This window comes from Lytechinus pictus, chromosome 18 (assembly GCF_037042905.1).
Source record: "Lytechinus pictus isolate F3 Inbred chromosome 18, Lp3.0, whole genome shotgun sequence".
NCBI classification, from domain to species: domain Eukaryota; kingdom Metazoa; phylum Echinodermata; class Echinoidea; order Temnopleuroida; family Toxopneustidae; genus Lytechinus; species Lytechinus pictus.
Window position 1 is genome coordinate 20,430,362 of NC_087262.1, and position 17,460 is coordinate 20,447,821.

The 17,460-nt window shown below is 35.7% G+C and overlaps 1 protein-coding gene across 1 annotated transcript in view; it reads left to right on the forward strand.

The window, feature by feature from the left end:
- The window catches only part of LOC129282138 (paladin-like), a 65,085-nt gene extending 49,331 nt beyond the window's left edge, over positions 1–15,754 (forward strand). The window contains exons 10-19 of the mRNA XM_064112724.1: positions 4,547–4,681; positions 5,270–5,386; positions 6,099–6,278; positions 6,628–6,681; positions 7,054–7,206; positions 7,926–8,075; positions 9,519–9,599; positions 10,552–10,692; positions 11,722–11,874; positions 13,180–15,754. Of these exons, the coding sequence (XP_063968794.1) occupies positions 4,547–4,681; positions 5,270–5,386; positions 6,099–6,278; positions 6,628–6,681; positions 7,054–7,206; positions 7,926–8,075; positions 9,519–9,599; positions 10,552–10,692; positions 11,722–11,874; positions 13,180–13,329 (1,314 nt within the window). The 3' untranslated portion in view covers positions 13,330–15,754. The remainder of the gene's footprint in view (positions 1–4,546; positions 4,682–5,269; positions 5,387–6,098; positions 6,279–6,627; positions 6,682–7,053; positions 7,207–7,925; positions 8,076–9,518; positions 9,600–10,551; positions 10,693–11,721; positions 11,875–13,179) is intronic.
- The last annotated feature ends 1,706 nt before the right edge of the window (positions 15,755–17,460 follow it).

The following is a 17,460-nucleotide window of genomic DNA, read 5'->3' on the forward strand; positions in this document are numbered from 1 at the left end:
AAAAAAAGGGCGAATGGGTTGTACGAAGTGCATTGCATAAATCAGAGAAAAGGGGCGATAAAACTAAGACAAAATGGCGAATGAGTGAGAAGTGCATTGCATAAAATGGCAAAAAGAAATGTGAAAATGTGTGATATGCATTGAGAAAAAGCGACTAGAAAACGTAGAATATATATTTGCAATATTTCTACCAACTTAAGATTTTCTGAAGAACTCCTTTTGGAAATAAGCTCTAGTTTTCATGGGTAATATTCAATAATAATTCTCATGTCATTCATGTAAAAAAATTGTTATTTTACTTTCTGGGGGGGGGGGGTTACGCCTTCTTTCATAAATCTTATTTACATATTGTATAGGCCTACTACATTCATTGTTTTATTTCAACATTTTTTATATTTCATGTGGAATTTGATAAAATGTCAATCAGATGAAAATAAAATTTAATTGAATTGGATTGAAACTTCTTTGAATACTTTATTCTTTACTCTTATTTTCCCTTCTTCATGGGCGGGAACCCGAGGGGGACGTGTCCCTCACTCTTTGGAAAGGGGGGCGCTTAATAAAATCCCCCTCTACTATTTGTGGTATTTTATGATGGAGAACAATAAATCATTCAAAGTCGAATGTAGTTAAAGAGCTTAAATTTGCCCTATTTACTAAAAAATGCAAAATTTCTCGCGCCGAATATTGGCACGCAGGTTGTCAGGGAAGTAATCTACAAAATTGTATCGTAATTTGTTTCATGCAAATCGCTATTAAGTAATTATGCTAATTCATGCGTAATTAGTATGCAAAATCATACTTTTTCCTCTTACTCCCTTTATAAAGCTCAGAATGTTCTATTTTTTTGGTATAAGAACTCTTTGTCTACATTAACAAAATTGTGATATCAGATCAATTTCTTATGTCTTATTGTTTTTTGCAATTTCGTATGTATTTCTTTTGTTTTTTACTTTTTGTTTTTCATTATTTTTTCGATTAAATTTGTTTGGGACTCTTCTTTTTAATCTGAGATCATAAACAGCATTACATCTAGACCAGCAAAACTAAAAGTAATCATACATTTATGTTTTTTGTTGAAAACACAATTTGCATTGACTTTGTACACGAAATCACATTTTTTAGCAATTTTTGGTCTGACATGCACTTACATAATTTTGCGCAAGACTTGAAAGTAAAAATTTAACGAGCGGCGAAATAAGGGCAGCAACATTAATTCCCACATACTTAACAATTTATTTCATCCGTATAATATTATACTTAAAGGGCACTGTAAATCACATCCCATAATAAATATTACATTTATGAATTTGGCTCAGAATTTTGAATGTTGCATCTTTTTCCAGTGGTTCTCTATTGCGCTTTCTGTCCTTTATACGAACACACTGACCCCTCTTAAAAACTTCACCCCCAGTATGCACTTGCCTCCCACTTGGTATTTTGCCATTTTATGTTAATTCAAATATTCGCATGATAATGAGAAAGGCACTTTTCATGTTCCTGATGCTGCAGTCACATTTCCCCTACCGCGGCGTATGGCGAGTCGAAAACAGCCGTTATATTAATGTGTAGGTGGTACAAAAAAAGTCTTAACGGATGTTTTTGACCCGCCGTAAGGGAAATGTGACTGGGCCATTGGTCATGTAAGTCGTATCCAACAAACCACTTCGATATACTTTAATTCTTGGGGAGGCATACATCAGCCTCCATGATGTCATGAGCTGGTTCAATCTCGTTGGTATATTGGTCAAAACTGTGTTTTATAGTGTTAAAGACCCCAATGCACTTGAGCTACAGGTACTTCGTTTTATTTGGGAAAGATAACTCTTAAAATGTATAACAGAAGCTTTGGAGTGAATGCCCTAGCTGTTGCGACTTCAATGGGGTCAATTAATTACACCGTCTCGCACGTTTTGTGAACAATGGAAGGTGTGAATGAAGGTGTGAAGATTGCAGTTAACACCTAACAATAGGAAGAATCTGTTTCAATTTAAGTTACGCAATGATCACTTGTGATCTCTCGTTGTGTTTTTTTCAACCCGGATGAATCCCCCAAACCACATTGTCCAATCACGGACCTACTAATAGTCAGCGTTTGTGAAAACGGAATGATAATCGAGGATGATAGTGTATTTGTGATGTAAATAATGATAGTGGTGATAATGAAGGGGGATGAAGAGGAAGAAGAGGACGAGAATGATGGTGGTGGTAATAATTAAGATGGCGGTGATGATGATGACGATAACATAATTACTTTTTTTTTCTTGATAAACATATTATGTGTGTAAATTTATTATTAAAAAAAAAGGAGGAAATTTTCTTTTTAAGAACTATGATATAAATTATAATATAAGTCCAAAGTCTTTTTTCCAGACCCGGGTCTGGAAAAAAGACTAGACTTATATTATAATTTCTGAAACAACTGGGTCTGGAAAAAAGACTTTGGACTTATATTATACTTTTTGAAACAACCGGGTCTGGAAAAAGACTTTGCACTTTTGTGCTTTATCAACGTATTACTATAGATTTTAGTTTAGAACGGATTCGCCTAAAATCCCTTCAAATTTATTACATATTTGTGGGTAAAGTCATTATTACATTTGTGGGCGATCAAAAATTATTACATTTGTGGGTAAAGTGTTATTACATTTTTGGGCATTATTACATTTGTGGGTAAAGTGTTATTACATTTGTGGGCGATCAAAAATTATTACATTAGTGGGTAAAGTGTTATTACATTTTTGGGCGTTATTACATTTGTGGGTAAAGTGTTATTACATTTGTGGGTAAAGTGTTATTACATTTGTGGGTAAAGTGTTATTACATTTGTGGGTAAAGTGTTATTACATTTGTGGGCAATTATCACATTTGTGGGTGTAACAGCCCCCCCCCCCCATGTGCACTTCTACCAATAGCCTATTAATATTATGTTGTTATTATTATTTGATGAATAATTTTCATAGAAACAACTGGCTCAGAAAACTATTAAACACAGCCTTTCGTGAAAAGCTCCCCCGGTTGTCCTGAGAAGGTGTGTTTATTTGACTCCCCTCCCTCATCCCACCCTTTCGAGAAAAGCTATCCTGGTTTTCTCGAAAGGGTGCGGCCATTCCCACTTCGCAAACGCAAACGATCATAACAAGCCCAAGATAAAGAAAATAATACAGTACAGTATAATTGCATACATTTAGCACATTGCAGCATCTTTCCAAAAGAAAAATGATGAAAAAAAAAATCATATTTATGAAGTATCAATTTTCTACACATAACAAAATATGGTGAAAATTAATTAATTATAGATTTTTGTAAATTCTCTTATGACAGCAGAAAACACATGTTTGGTATACGAACCACAAGTGACAAAAGATTTCACACGCGAAGAGGGGCGAAATCGGAAGCTGAGAATTTTTTTTTTTTAGGCATAGGCCGATTGATTTCAGCCATTTTTAAAATCTTATTATTTAGTAGGTATTTGTGATTACTTTATGGTGGAATTTTGATGAATTTTAAGAAAAGGTTTGATATGATTGAAAAAACTGAAGATTGTTCGGTATTATCCACTACCATATATTACGGTAGTATGAATGTTATTTCAAGTTGTCTCAAGTACATGCACTCACCCGCTTGTGTGGTACAACATTATTTGCTGATTTGAACTTGTTTAGTCCTATTTATTATTAGTTTTATTACTTTTTTGTGTGCCTTTCGTCATTTATTAGCAGTTTATGAAGGCTTTTTTACCGATGGGGGCATTCACCCTTATATTAGCCGTTTTCCACAAGGGAGGTATTCGCCCTTTATTAGCCGTTTTGTAGCCGTTTTCCACAAGGAAGGTATTCGCCATTTATTAGCCGTTTTGTAGCCGTTTCCCACAATGCAGGTATTCGCCCTTTATTAGCCGTTTTGTAGCCGTTTTCTCGAAGGGAGGTATTCACTATTTTATTCTGATGAAAATTATTGTTGCATACAGTTGGCTTTCCATAGTCGGTACACTTTTTTGTCGCCGTTTTTTTGCCGTTTTCTCGCCCTTTTCTAGCCGTTTCCTGTGGGGAAAAAGGGAGAAAAAAGAGAGAAAAAACGGCGAAAAAACGGCGAGTCACCCAAACCAGTCTGGCTCACTGTGTTTAAACTATGGGAGGGGTACTTTGAGCCAAAAACTTTGATGGCAATAGGGCATTTTGGGGAAAAATGTCTAAAATCTCAAAACTTTTTTAACTCTTTAAAATAGAAATCAGATATGTCATAGATTGAGTGATTTAATCAGAAAATTATAACATATTATGATATATATATATATGTCAGTGGTGTTCGTGTATATTTTTACCATAAGTACAGACAAGCTGTTGAAAGGAAAGAGGAAGTTAGGTTTTTCCTATCTTCATATAATTTTCTTTCCATTTGATTATTGGAATAAATAGAATTCATCAGGTTATATGAATATTCTACCATTTGATTTAACTTTCATGGACACTAATATCGTGATGAAAAGTAATTCACTTTCAATTCAGTTAATTTGATTTAAATCAATTTGATTTTTCTCATACAGTTCCAACAGTGTTTCTGCAAATCCTTCACCTCTTGGATGAGACAACGGCCAGAGTTACATACCGCCCTCGCTCATATCAATTCAACGGAGAGAACAGCGCCACCAGAGCTTATCACCAAAGGCTTACGATTCTTGGTATGCTAAATAATTATCCTGATTTTAAGCCCTTTGAAAATTTTCCCACCCAGATCGAAATGGTAGATGATGAGATAATTTGTGTATGATAGAAAAAATTACAGATTTTTGTTTTGGAGCTATTTTTCTGATACTCATCATTGCAAATTGCATTTTATATTGAGCACAAAGGCAAATCAACCAATTTTAGTATTTTATTAATTCAAACTTTAGCTGATTGCTCTTTTTTCTTTTAATTGGGGATCATTTACAATGTATCCGTGTAATAATAACAACAATAATAATAATGGTGTATTTACCCAGGGTAGCCACTTCAGTTCTGAAAACTGGTCTCCCAGTGGGCCCTGTTATTATCAGTACCCTGGGTTTAGCTCAGCTACCTAGGTGCTCAAGCATTCAAGGATTTTTTTCCTTCTGGATTCCCACCGGGTACCCACTAGGAATCAAACTCACGTCCCTCAGATTGAAAGATGACAATCATAACTAGGCTACACATTCTTTAAGTAACATTTTTGGGCTGTATTATTGCCATTTGCTCTGTAACTTACTATTAGTTAAATATCATTCAATTTGTTGGTATGTTTTCAGGTTGCAGATGATTACGTTGGTCTCGATGTCCTCAGCTCTCACCGAGAGGTTGGAACCTCAAACTTCCGCAAAGTGCCTGGCTTACCGGTTTATGGTATGGCCCAACCTAGCAGTAAGGTATGTTTAGAGTTATTACAGGGACAAAATTGGGGGGGGGGGGTAAAGAGGAAAGAGTGCTTGGCCTACTGATTTATGGTATGGCCTAACCTAGCAGCAAGATATTATCAGGGTTCAGACTGGGAAAGAATGGGTAGAGGGGGGGAAAGAGGAAAGAGTAACCAGCCTGCGAGTTTATGGTCAAGAGTTCAGACAGGGACAGAGTGGGAAGTGGGGGAAGGGGAGTAAATTTCATAAAGATTAAAAACTCAAACCTTCCACATAGAGCCTGTATGGCCAGATCTTAGTTTTACGAAACCAAGAGAGGCCTGGTTTAGGTTGAAACTCTGTTCTTAAAGTACAGTGTTGTAGTGAAGGCACAAGCCATAGCCTTATCCTGCTCAAGGCCAAGGCGTGAAATTCCTAGGCCAATCGTAGTAGGCCTTATGGCCAAGCATCAAGGCACTAAGACGCTGATTGAGTATGGCTGTTTTCATTCATTTTTTTTTTCTCAAAAGGTCTAGGCTAATATTTGATTGCTCCTCAAATTGCCAGCAATTAATAATATTCATTTTCATTCTTTGCAAAAAAATTGGCAATAGCATGAGTCTACATGAATAATAGTAGTAGAATTGTAATGAAAATGTGCCAATTTGCATTGTCTAAAAAGTGATATTTTGTTTTTATTGCATTGCCAATTAAGGGATCGTAATTATTATTTTTTTAACTGCAGGGACTCGATAGGGTTTGTCAGTATCTCCTTTCCAAGAAACATGGTCATTCCTCTATTCATTCCTTTAATCTACGAGGAGAGATGATCATCCAGTGTGATACCACCACCTATACACCCAGGGAACTGGCATCTCTTGATAAGAATATATCCATTGCTGGCTTTACAGAGAGAGATGTAGAGGTAGGTTCATTGAGGGGATTTGTCATGTCATTACCTTGTAGTTGCAACAAGTTGCATTTGAATTGAGGGGGGGGGGGCATATAATATATATGGCCATGCTTAAAAAATGGACATGGATATATTTGAATTATTAATTAGGAGTACATTTGTTGAAGAAAATATTGTTTGATGTTTAATAACCTTTTAGTAGGATTTTGTCCCCCCCCCCTACCCAGGCCCCTACCCCCAAAAAACAATTTGTACCAGTTAAATTGCTCAACTACATATAAATTGTGTTTACATAAATATGATATTAGATGTACTAAAGCCAAATATTTTAATGTTTTTTTTTCCTGTTTTGTCTAAACAGAAAAAGGAGATACAGCTAAAGAATGAGATCTTACGATCAAAACGTGCAATACAGGTAAGGAAATGCAAATTGCATGCCCTAAGAGGAGGCAGAGGAGAGGGAGGGAGGAAGGAGGGGGAGGATGAGGGGAAGGGGTGGAGCAGTAGGAGTTAGGTGGAGGGGAGGAGGGAGGGAGCTAGCGGGAGGAGGCAAAGGAGAGGAGGGAGGAAGGGAAGGGAAGGAGGTGGATGAGGGTGGGGAGGAGAGCATATGGAAGGGGAAGGGGGAAAGGGGAGGAGAAAATGAGAAGAGGGTGTAATAATATTATAATACTAATAAATAATAAGAATAGTGTAAGAATCATAAAGGCTCAAAACAACCATTATAGTAAGGACAAAAAGAATGAAGAGTTTTTATACGAAATGTTTTTTTTTTCAATCAATTTAGGTATACACAGATATAGCTGAACCCAAGAAGAACCTGCAATTTGAATCGGTGACCACGTTACATGAGATTTATGAGGACCAAATAAAAGAGACACCACATCTGCACTACTATAGGATAGTAGGAGGATTTCAACGAAGCGGACCATTAGAAAAAGTAAGAAATTACTTCTAAAAAGGAAAGAAAATGATTTGATGTATGAATGTGTGATACAGTGAAAGAATTACATAAGGGGCCAAGTCAGCCCCCCCCCCAAAAAAAAAAAAAACACTTGATGAAAAAATGAATAAATGAACATGAAATTGATATGTCAATAGAAATTGATAAATGAGATAAAATAAAAAATGAAAATAACCCTGAAAGCAAACAGTCAATCTGCCAGAAACATCTAGTCTTCTCTCCTTCTCTGCACTCTCTTTGCCAACTCGAGCCAGCTTTTCTCAACTACTGGGACCTCTCCAGCCCCTCAACTTTTCTGGTTTACTCTCTGTTTAAGGTCTACACTTATTTCAGAAATGAATTATCTGCCTTCCAACCTTCCACTTTCTAGCCTTTCCATTTCACTTATACTTTCATCCACTTTTCTGAGTCCTTCTCGGACTCACCACATGATGTACTGTAAACCATTCCCACACGTAAGTATCCCTGGCTCGTAAGTCTACAAATAACAAATTTGCTTTGGTTCATTAGGTAAAGTTTTTCAGAATTATAACAAGTAGGAGGGGCAGCACCCATTACACAGAAAAATCTGCCCCCCCCCCCCCCCCCGATATTTTGTGATTGAAATCCTTTAAAAAAATACATGTATTGCCTTTAGTTCTTGTGAGCAAATGCAGTGCATTAGTATTTCATAAAAACTTTTTTCTGTAATACAGACTATCAACAGGATTGTATCCGTGGTGAAGGACTTGGATGATATCTTCACTGACGAGGATGGCCCCGCCCTTCTATTCAATTGCCAGACCGGGAAAGAGCAGACAACGGTTGCCATGGCAATTGCTGGTCTCATCATTTGGCACAAAAAGGTGAGAAATAATTGAAATTTTAACCAAAGGATCATTTCTAGGACCACATTATTGTTTTGAAGGAGGATAAAAGGAAGCTTATTTTTATTTGAGAGCCTGAATAATCTGAAAGAAATTTGATGGTGACATCTCAGAGTAGGCAGTTTTATTAAATGTCTCTATTAAGAAGGTCATAGAGAGAAGATTATAATTCTTCTAGTGATGCAAGTACATGAAATAGTAATGATCATTTTAACCAAAGTGATAATTTTATATGTAATGTTGGAAATAAAGAATGACACTGTCATTCTTTAGCTCAGTCGGAAGAGCGGGGGATTCGTATTCCGGTGACCCGGGTTCGATTCTCACTTGGTGCGCTAGTGCCCTTTGGTAAGGCATTAATCCTCAGTACCAGGTCCTTCGGAGAGGACCTTAAGCCGTCGGTCCTCTGGTTGCTTGCTTACAAGCATTCATGCTTTCTTAGCAATCGGGTAAAAAATCACCACCACCACATACATGTGGGGTAATTCAGTCTGTTTTAAATTTGTTGCTTCATGTATCTCCCTAGGGCAGGCAAAAAAATTATTTTGTCATCTCCGTGGGCTACTTATCACAATCTACTACCTAAAGCTGCTAGTGATTGGGGATTTTCTTGGACTTTTTTTTCAATTTCCAGGGATCTTTTGAGCATTTCAGGAATTAAATCACCCCAAGCCCCCATGTAATTTTTTCCTGTGCGCTAGGGTCATTAATGCAGACTTTTTATACAGAAAATTAATATTATTAAGAATGGGAATCATCAATATATTTACCTCCATTTTCACTTCACGAACTACTCAAGCCATGATATTTTTAAAGAGCATTACAACTTTTCATACAAGCTAGAAAACAGATGATTTCAATGAGATTCCTCGTGAAGGGAGGTATATGAATATACTTTTTGGTATTGCCCTTCAACGAGTATATGCTATTGCTGTATGTAACATGGTGGGAATCACAGTGTTAACGGTAAATTGTTATTAAACTAATTATATTTCCCCTAATTTCCTATTATTTGTTGTTTCCTTAACCTGATCCTTTCCTTGTTTTCGTCCCAATACATGTATATATATATATATATATATATATATATATAAAACAGTGTATATGTACATTGTAATTGATTTGTCAAATTTTCTTGTATTTGTATTAAATTGTGTTATTTGTCAGGTGTATGTATGCCATTAATAATCCAAGCATCATGGTTGCAGTGAATGAATAAAGAAAATAAGAAAAAAAATAACATTAAAAAAAATCAGTAGACACTGCAAAATGATGATTGTTTTTATAAAACAAAATAGAGTTGAACTATTGAGAAATTCATGGAGGTGTTTCCCATAGATTGCATTGGCAGCTACAATACAATCTTCACATTTCGAGTATTAAAGTAGTATTTTCACTAATCCTTGATTGTTTGTTTTTCAGGGATTTCCCGTCGGGACCAAATTAGGCGAACAAGAAAGGATAAGCGTGCCCCAAGCCGAGTACACCAAAGGCGAATTCTCGGTAGGCAGTTGCTCCCTCTTTATTTGCCTCTTGTATTTTTTTTTTTTTTTAATTAGCTCTTCTTGTTCTTCCTTTATATCTCCTACCTACACCCAATCATCATATTAACATGTATAAACTGTGTTGTTGTTTATTGATCATCAAACCCTTTGGTTATTTTTTTATTTTTTTAAATCACTTTTTAATACAAGGTCCATCAGTCTCCCTCTTCCTCTCACTCATCCCTGTCCATTTCCCACCCCTCTCCTGACTTGGCCATCACCCCACCCTCACGCCTCCAGTAGGCCTTCCTGTTAAATGTAAGGCTGTTTGTATAATTTCCCTTCAACTGCTTTATTTCCACCTACACCCCCCACCCACTCCGCTCCCCAAAAACAAAGCTGATAAATTTGATTAGGGTGTTAAGCCCTTCCGTCTCAAAATTTTAATTTCTTAAGGACTGCTCAGAAAAAGCTTAAATTTAAGAGTTTATAAGAACCAATCTTGTTTTGCCTAGGAGGATCTTGTCTATGTGAATTAGGCGATTGTTCTCACACAATGTGAGGTTGCCATCATAGCCTTATTACTAAACCACCGTTTATTCTGAGCTTCCCCCCATTTAAAAAATTTTGAGATATGAGGTTTAAACACCCCAGTGACGTTTGATGAGGGTGTTGTTAAGTGGTTAAGACTCTTGTCTTTCAATCCGAGGGACATGGGTTCTATTCCAAGCCATGTCATGTTTTCCTTCAGCAAGAAATTTACTGCATTGTGCTGCACTCAACCCAGGTGAGGTGAATGGGTACCTGATTGGAAGAAATTCCTTGAATACTTAGTGCCTAAGCAGCCCAGCTAAAGCTGAGGTTACGATAATAGCAGGGCCCACCGGGAAAACAGTTTTTGGAACTGAAGTCACTAACGTGGGTAAAATATGCCATTATTATATTTATTATTGTTGTGTTTTTCCATGTAGGCTGTTCGTAAACTGGTGATGCGGTTGCCCCATGGAACGCAGGTCAAACGAGAGGTTGACCTCATGCTGGACAAGTGCTCTGAGACCATGACCCCAATGCACTTTCACCTTCGAGAGGTCATCTTCTCCATGTTTAACAAGGTTTGTTTTACATTTTCTCACTGGACCCTGGGACTTTGTGATTCCAATGGGGAATATGTTTTTATTCATTTATTTACTTGTTTATTTATTTAATCAATTTATTTATTTATTTATCTATTTATGTTTTAGTTTATTTGATTAATCATTCATTTGTTCACTCACTCACTCACTCTTGGGATGTAACACCCTATCAGCAAATACTGTTTTTCGTAGGGGTCCAAGTATGTCAAGTATGCGTTGAAAATTATTTTGGATAAGATATCCCATTTGGGATAAGATGTTTTCTTGATCTACTTATTAATTCTCAGATAAATATCCAGAGTGGTGAAAAAGATTATTTTTTATAGGAATTAATGAAGAATGACCGCAAGACAGATATCCCTGACACAAATGATCGACTATTAAAATTTACTGATCCTATTTCACTCATTACATCCTAGAGATCATTAACTTGACTTCAATGATATGGAGAGTGCCAGATTCGTGTATGAAACATTTTACCAGCATACCACTGAACATTATGAAATGGTGATATGGATCCTAATAAGATTGGCTGAAATCTACGACCAGTCATTATTTTTAGCTTAAAGTAAAACTTGCTAATAAGCGGTACTAATGACAATTTCTATTGACAGGTCATTGTTTTAAGGATGATGTATTATAAAAGGATCCACATCGAAATCTTATGAAACATATAATGCACATCATGTTGCTGGGGCATTAGAATAATTACACAAACTTGATACCATCGATAGAGTCCAAACGCCCTTGGCTCTGCCTCGGGCGTGTTATAACCGTTCCTTAGGTACCTGCTGGGTGTAATGTCTTTAATTATGTCTTTAATTATATGTGTATTGTTTCTATACTCATTATTCTTATGTAAAGATTATTAAAGCTAGCCTCTATTGAGATTTTGTTCATTTTGACTAAGTGGAATTTGTGTAGTGTGCTTGTGAAGTTTTACAAGTTTCTTTTGGAACCCAGTTTAATATGTAAATGATGAATTTTGTGATGTTTACTTTTATGCAGCTGAAGACGGCGAAGGGGGAGGAGTTAGATAGCTTGCACCAGCAGAGTCTAGACAACCTCGAGCGCTACATCTACCTGATTCTCTTCAATTCATACCTGCATATGCACAGATCTACAAACTGGGAGATGCCCTTTCAGCAATGGATGAAAACTGTGAGTAAATTAGCCTAATTTCATTTTGTCAGGGGCCCATTGCTGAAAGAATTGTGTTTAAATACTACTCAATGAGTCAAACCCAAGTTTCAAATGCATGCTTCCGATTTGGGGGTTGTCATATTGTGGGTTCCGTGACAATTGCTCCGGCGACACGTGCTCCGCTATAAATTCCACACAGTGATCAAATTGCTAATTTCAACCCTGGATTTAACGATATACCCTAACCTAAACCTAACATAAATTCCTATTGCAACCCTAACCCTTTATCTTACACAAAATAAGGCCGGGAGCAAGTGTTGCAGGAGTAAATTTGGTGTCACCATATTGTCAACTATTCTGTTTATGACAATCCTCCATGATATAAAGTGAATGTTTTGGTTTTCAGAAGTTTGACATTTTGTTCAGGATATAAATGGTTAATACCTTTCTTTTATGTACTGTTCAAATGTATCATTACTGTTTATTATGTCAGAAGAAAGTAAATCAAATGAAATAAAACAAATGTTTGCTTGAGTTTTGGAGTCAGTGGCGTACGCAGGGGGTGGTTACAGGGGTTCAACCCCCCCCCCTCCTTAAATTTGTTTGATACCCAAACCCCCCCCCTAAAATTTTTGAAGACTTTTTTTTTGCTTGTCAACATTTCATTCAGCTTGAAACACCCCCCTTTGTAAAATCCTGCGTACGCTACTGTTTGGAGTTGTGTTTGATTGTATCCCTTTCTGCCTTTCATCTGTAAGATTTGAATCTTTCAGACAATCCTAACTCCTTTGATGATTTCAGAAGACATTTATTTTTACCTTATAGACTATTAAAGCCAAATCCGACATCACTTAGTCCACATTTTTTTAGTGTTTATTTTAATAATTTTGAAATTGAAAAGCAAGAAAATAAAATTTACAATCAAATAAGAGGAATGATAATTATACTCAGCTCTTATATACTGCAAATTATAATAAAGTTTCTAGTGCTCTTTGGAGTTTAAATCCAGAAGTGAGTATAAAAAAACAGAAACTGACATTATCATCAGTTAAATTTGAATTGCTTCTTTGGTAACTATCATTTTCATAAATGAGGAATATGGAAATTCTCAATAGCATTCTATACAAGTGTGGGATTGATATCTTGTTAATTTGTATATCAACTTCATAGAATACTAATCATGTAGAATATTTAGTTTAGAGCTCTCAACAATTTCTAAAGATGGAACACTGCCCATTAAAGGCAAAAATTGTATTTCTTTCCTTTTATCACTGTCCTGTTGACAAAATGAGTGTTATTTGTAAAATGGTTTTAATTTTACAGGTTGGTTACAAAGTGGGTGCATACGACATCTTGGACCAGCTTTCGTTTGGTGAATTGGATATTGAATCTCGCTTTGGCTGTAGTTCCATGCGGGATCGATGGTGCCGGGAGATTAATCCCAAATCAATCGTCCGGGGTTACATCGTTTGAAACATCCGTCAAGGATTCAAGAACAGCCCTGATGGCATGTCTCATATCTAAGGAATTGGGCTGGATTCAGCGTTAAAACATTAGCCAAATTTGATCTAACTTGTAAACATAATTCTGTAATGTTTGAACAAGACCTCTAGCTTTAAAGCTTTGCTTTTCTCATTATGATCTAATCAAATGAAATGGCCAACAGCAGCCTCAATGTGTAAAGACTACTTTTCTCATCGGTCAGACTTGTAATTTCCATGCCATGTCTTGAAAGACCCAAACTACTTTGACATTTAATGCATGTAGTTTGGCCGCACTTCAAATAAGTGTCATGTAACAGTTTTGTATGCCAATCCCAGCTCTTTAATTCCATGGCTGGTATTCCATTCAGTAGATGAAGGAATTGCATGTATTTTTTTTTCAGTATTCCTCTGAAGTAAAATACCCATCTGTGCTCTTCAATTGTCCCTTTAAGCTCAGTATTTTTCTTAAATCCAAGTCAGCCCCATTCCTGGATGGCTTATGCCCAGTTTACAAAGGTTCATATGCGCAGTCAAACATAGGCCTACTGTGCGTAGATGGATACATACATTGGGCATTATTAGGCTTAGACTTCATGACATCACATAAAATACAAAAGAAATACTGAGTGGATGATGTCATCAGTCCCCTCATTTGCATACCAGGATGTGCATATAACTATTGTGTGAAATTAAGCGAAATTTCAACATGACATAACTTTCTTATTTTTCATCCGATTTAGATGAAATTTTCAGTGTTATGCTTGTTGGATTTTTCTTTTTTTATTCAAATCAACCTTTTGTTGGGTTGGATTTGTCCTTTAAGTATTTCGCCGGAATTCAGCTTGATAAAGTAAATGGTTAGAAGTGATCCGAATATGAGTATAAGCATTTTGCTTAGCCAAGTAATATACGAAGCAATTTACTTAGTCGATTCGTGCTCTAAATTGAATACCAGACTATTTCAGTCATTACCAGTCATATAACATTCCTTTAGAATGAATGGATTGGGAAAGATGGTAGCTTTTGAAAACAATATACTGTATGTGGATTCCATTACAAACCTCCATGTTTTGCAGTCTTTCTGGTATTATTTCAAATCACAGTTTATATGTAGTCTTCAAAATTTATTTCATTTGAAAATCAGCCAACAGCGTATGGTGCTTGAGGCTCCCTCTACGCATCCCAACCAGAGGTCACAGTAACGGAGCGCACTTTCTCTTGATTTGAAAACACCACGGGTATAGTTTGAGATCAAAGTGGGTGCTACTTTAAAGGTTCTATTTTTCATTTGTGTATTTTTTTGTTGAAAATCAATCATCAGTTCTTGCCTGCGAGAGAAATCAATTGTGCTCGTATTTTAAAGTGTTCAGACGTGGAGAGATCATCAAAACAAACCAAATATGATTTATGAATGGTGTATATAAGCGAAGGGGTTATATTACCTCTGTTTTTCACTTTGAACAAAGTTAATTATATTTATATGTAGAAGTGGATACCAATTTGTTTAATTGACAGCAGAACTTTTTAAACTGTCTATACCAGTAAACGTGTATTCATTTAATTCAGATGGTTACAATGATTAATTCTCAACTCCATGTATATATGTGTAAATTATGTCTATGGAAAGAGTAAATTATACCAAATATTATCATGATGTATATAGAAGATATTTCCTCATGTGTCAAATATATTTAGAAGCATCAACTCAAAATGTTTGTTGTATTTTTCTCACTCATGTTTTGTGAATTGTTTGATTTTTTAGGGGCAAACATGTTGCTCTGATGTCCAGGAATAATAGAAGTATGTATGCCATGTATACCAAATTTGTAGAAAATGAGTGCCTTTATTATAGTACATCGGTATTGAAAAAAACATAAATTCTGCAAGTAGAGCGGGTTGTTAACTCAAGATGATATATTTTGTGCTTTATGTGTTATTGTGTATATTTTACATTTTGTTTTGACATGATGTATTTTGTGAATTTTGTGGATAAGTGACCAACCATCTTTCAAAAACTTGTTCATTTGCAAGTCTATTTTGGTTTCCGAAAATCAATATGTCTTGCAATTCATTGCAAATTTGCTCTTGGCTGCTACTCTACTACTTACAGCACGCAGGTAAAAATCAATTCGCTCTACTTACACATGATATATCAGTTGTAAATGTTCTTATAGGTTGCAAATATTTCTCTAATACCCCCAAAGACTGTTATTAATAGAGTAGAAAAAAACCAAAATATTTTGTGTGCAGTACAATTCATTCCCTGACCCATTAAATGAAAAAATTGGTTTATTTAGCACAGCTTAGGCTGAATTGTTAACCATACTTGATAAACTTTCACATACATTGTTTTTGTTATCAGAGAATTACCCACAAACGATCATGTTCAATACAATATCAGTTTTTGTCTTTTATTATGTGTTTGCGTATTTATTTATTTATTTTTTAAATTGTAAATCATGTTGAATAGATTATTATGTAGTCCATCCTCCATCATTCCACTTGGCAATGACAAAATGATGTAATGTCATGGTGACACTTTTCATGTCAATAATTCTTAGCTGATCATTCTGAGGTGTTGGAATTATTGTTTTAGGGCCTAGACATGAAGTAGTTTGTGTATGTGTAGTGCTTTGTAACTGAAAGGAAAAGGCGCTATATTAAATGACTAATGGATTGGATGATTCAAAATAGTATTTTCAGTATCAGAAATTAGAAGGATTATCCATGTATTTGCTCCCAGTGGTGATGTTATTGTCACATGATCTCTGTGTCCGTCTAAAGGTGATGCTTCTTCTTATAATCTGCCTCCTTTACTCGTGTAGATTCTTGCAGAATGTAAAACAAACTTGAAAGGCTACGATCAAAGTGGACGTGAGGGAACAATTTATTCTTAACAGGAGCGGATATAGTTATGCGACTCTTGCCCTGAAGAAAATCTCATTTATATCCAGTGAAGTTTCCTCCACAAAAAATTATCACCATATTCTAGTAATTATATGTATTACTCCCCCCAACTTGTCAACTCATTAACACATCTTGCCCTCTCAATTCTCTTCATATGATTCTATGTAGTAGAATGAAGATTTGTTTTTTTTTATTCTTTTTATTTTATTTCATTATTATTATTATTATTTTTTTTTTAAATGTTTCCTTTCACTGTTTGGAATCTGTATGAAAACGAATCATACTTTTAACTATCCCTTCTATACAACTTTGCATGACACTGTGAAAATTTGTGACAATTCCCTTTATTGTGATTTAACTATGCTTCAACCTGTATATATTGGATGTCAATGTTTATTTTCTGATGACGTGAAGATGTTTCTATTTACAGGTCTGTGCTTGTACAGAGACAGAAGTGCATGAACTCATGATCTTTGGGGGAAATTCCCCCTGTAAATGTAACAAAATAATATTGACTGTGCTTTAGGGATACATCATCAAACAATGTTGATCAATGTACATGGGTATAGACTAAAGTAATAAATAGCAGTCGGTATTTCTGAAGTACCCATGAAAAAAGCTAGTTCTAAATGAATACACTTGCTATTACAAGTACAATAACCAAGGGTAAGATTTGTCAGAACTTTTTCCTCTCTGGGATCTGTAATGTAAAGGCTGGCAATCAATTATGAAAACAAATTCCGCAATTTCTTGCTCTGAGCAAAATGTAAAATCAATCATGAAAATCAAGCATTCAATCAATTGCTAATACCCGAGTCACATTTCCTCTACAGCGGTCGTACATTGAGTTGAAAACAGTCATTTTATTCATTTTTATTCAAACGACCTATATGTAGCTGGTACAAAAAATGTTATAACGGCTGTTTTCCACTCACTGTACGGCCGCCGTAGAGCAAATGAGGTATAAACTATGTAATACAAGACCCAGTTTCCGATTGTAAAATAAGTATTTTGTATAAGAGTTAAAAATTACCAGTGATGATGAGCTATATGGCCTTTTGCTATGCTCATGATCCCACCGCTGCCACCAGCAATACCTAATAGACTCTGACAGATGTAGTTAGGTGATTATATTGTCATAATTTTCCTGGATTGTCTCAAGAGGGTTTCAGTGGACAGAAACAGATTTTGAGCTGAATATGTATGAAGTTTA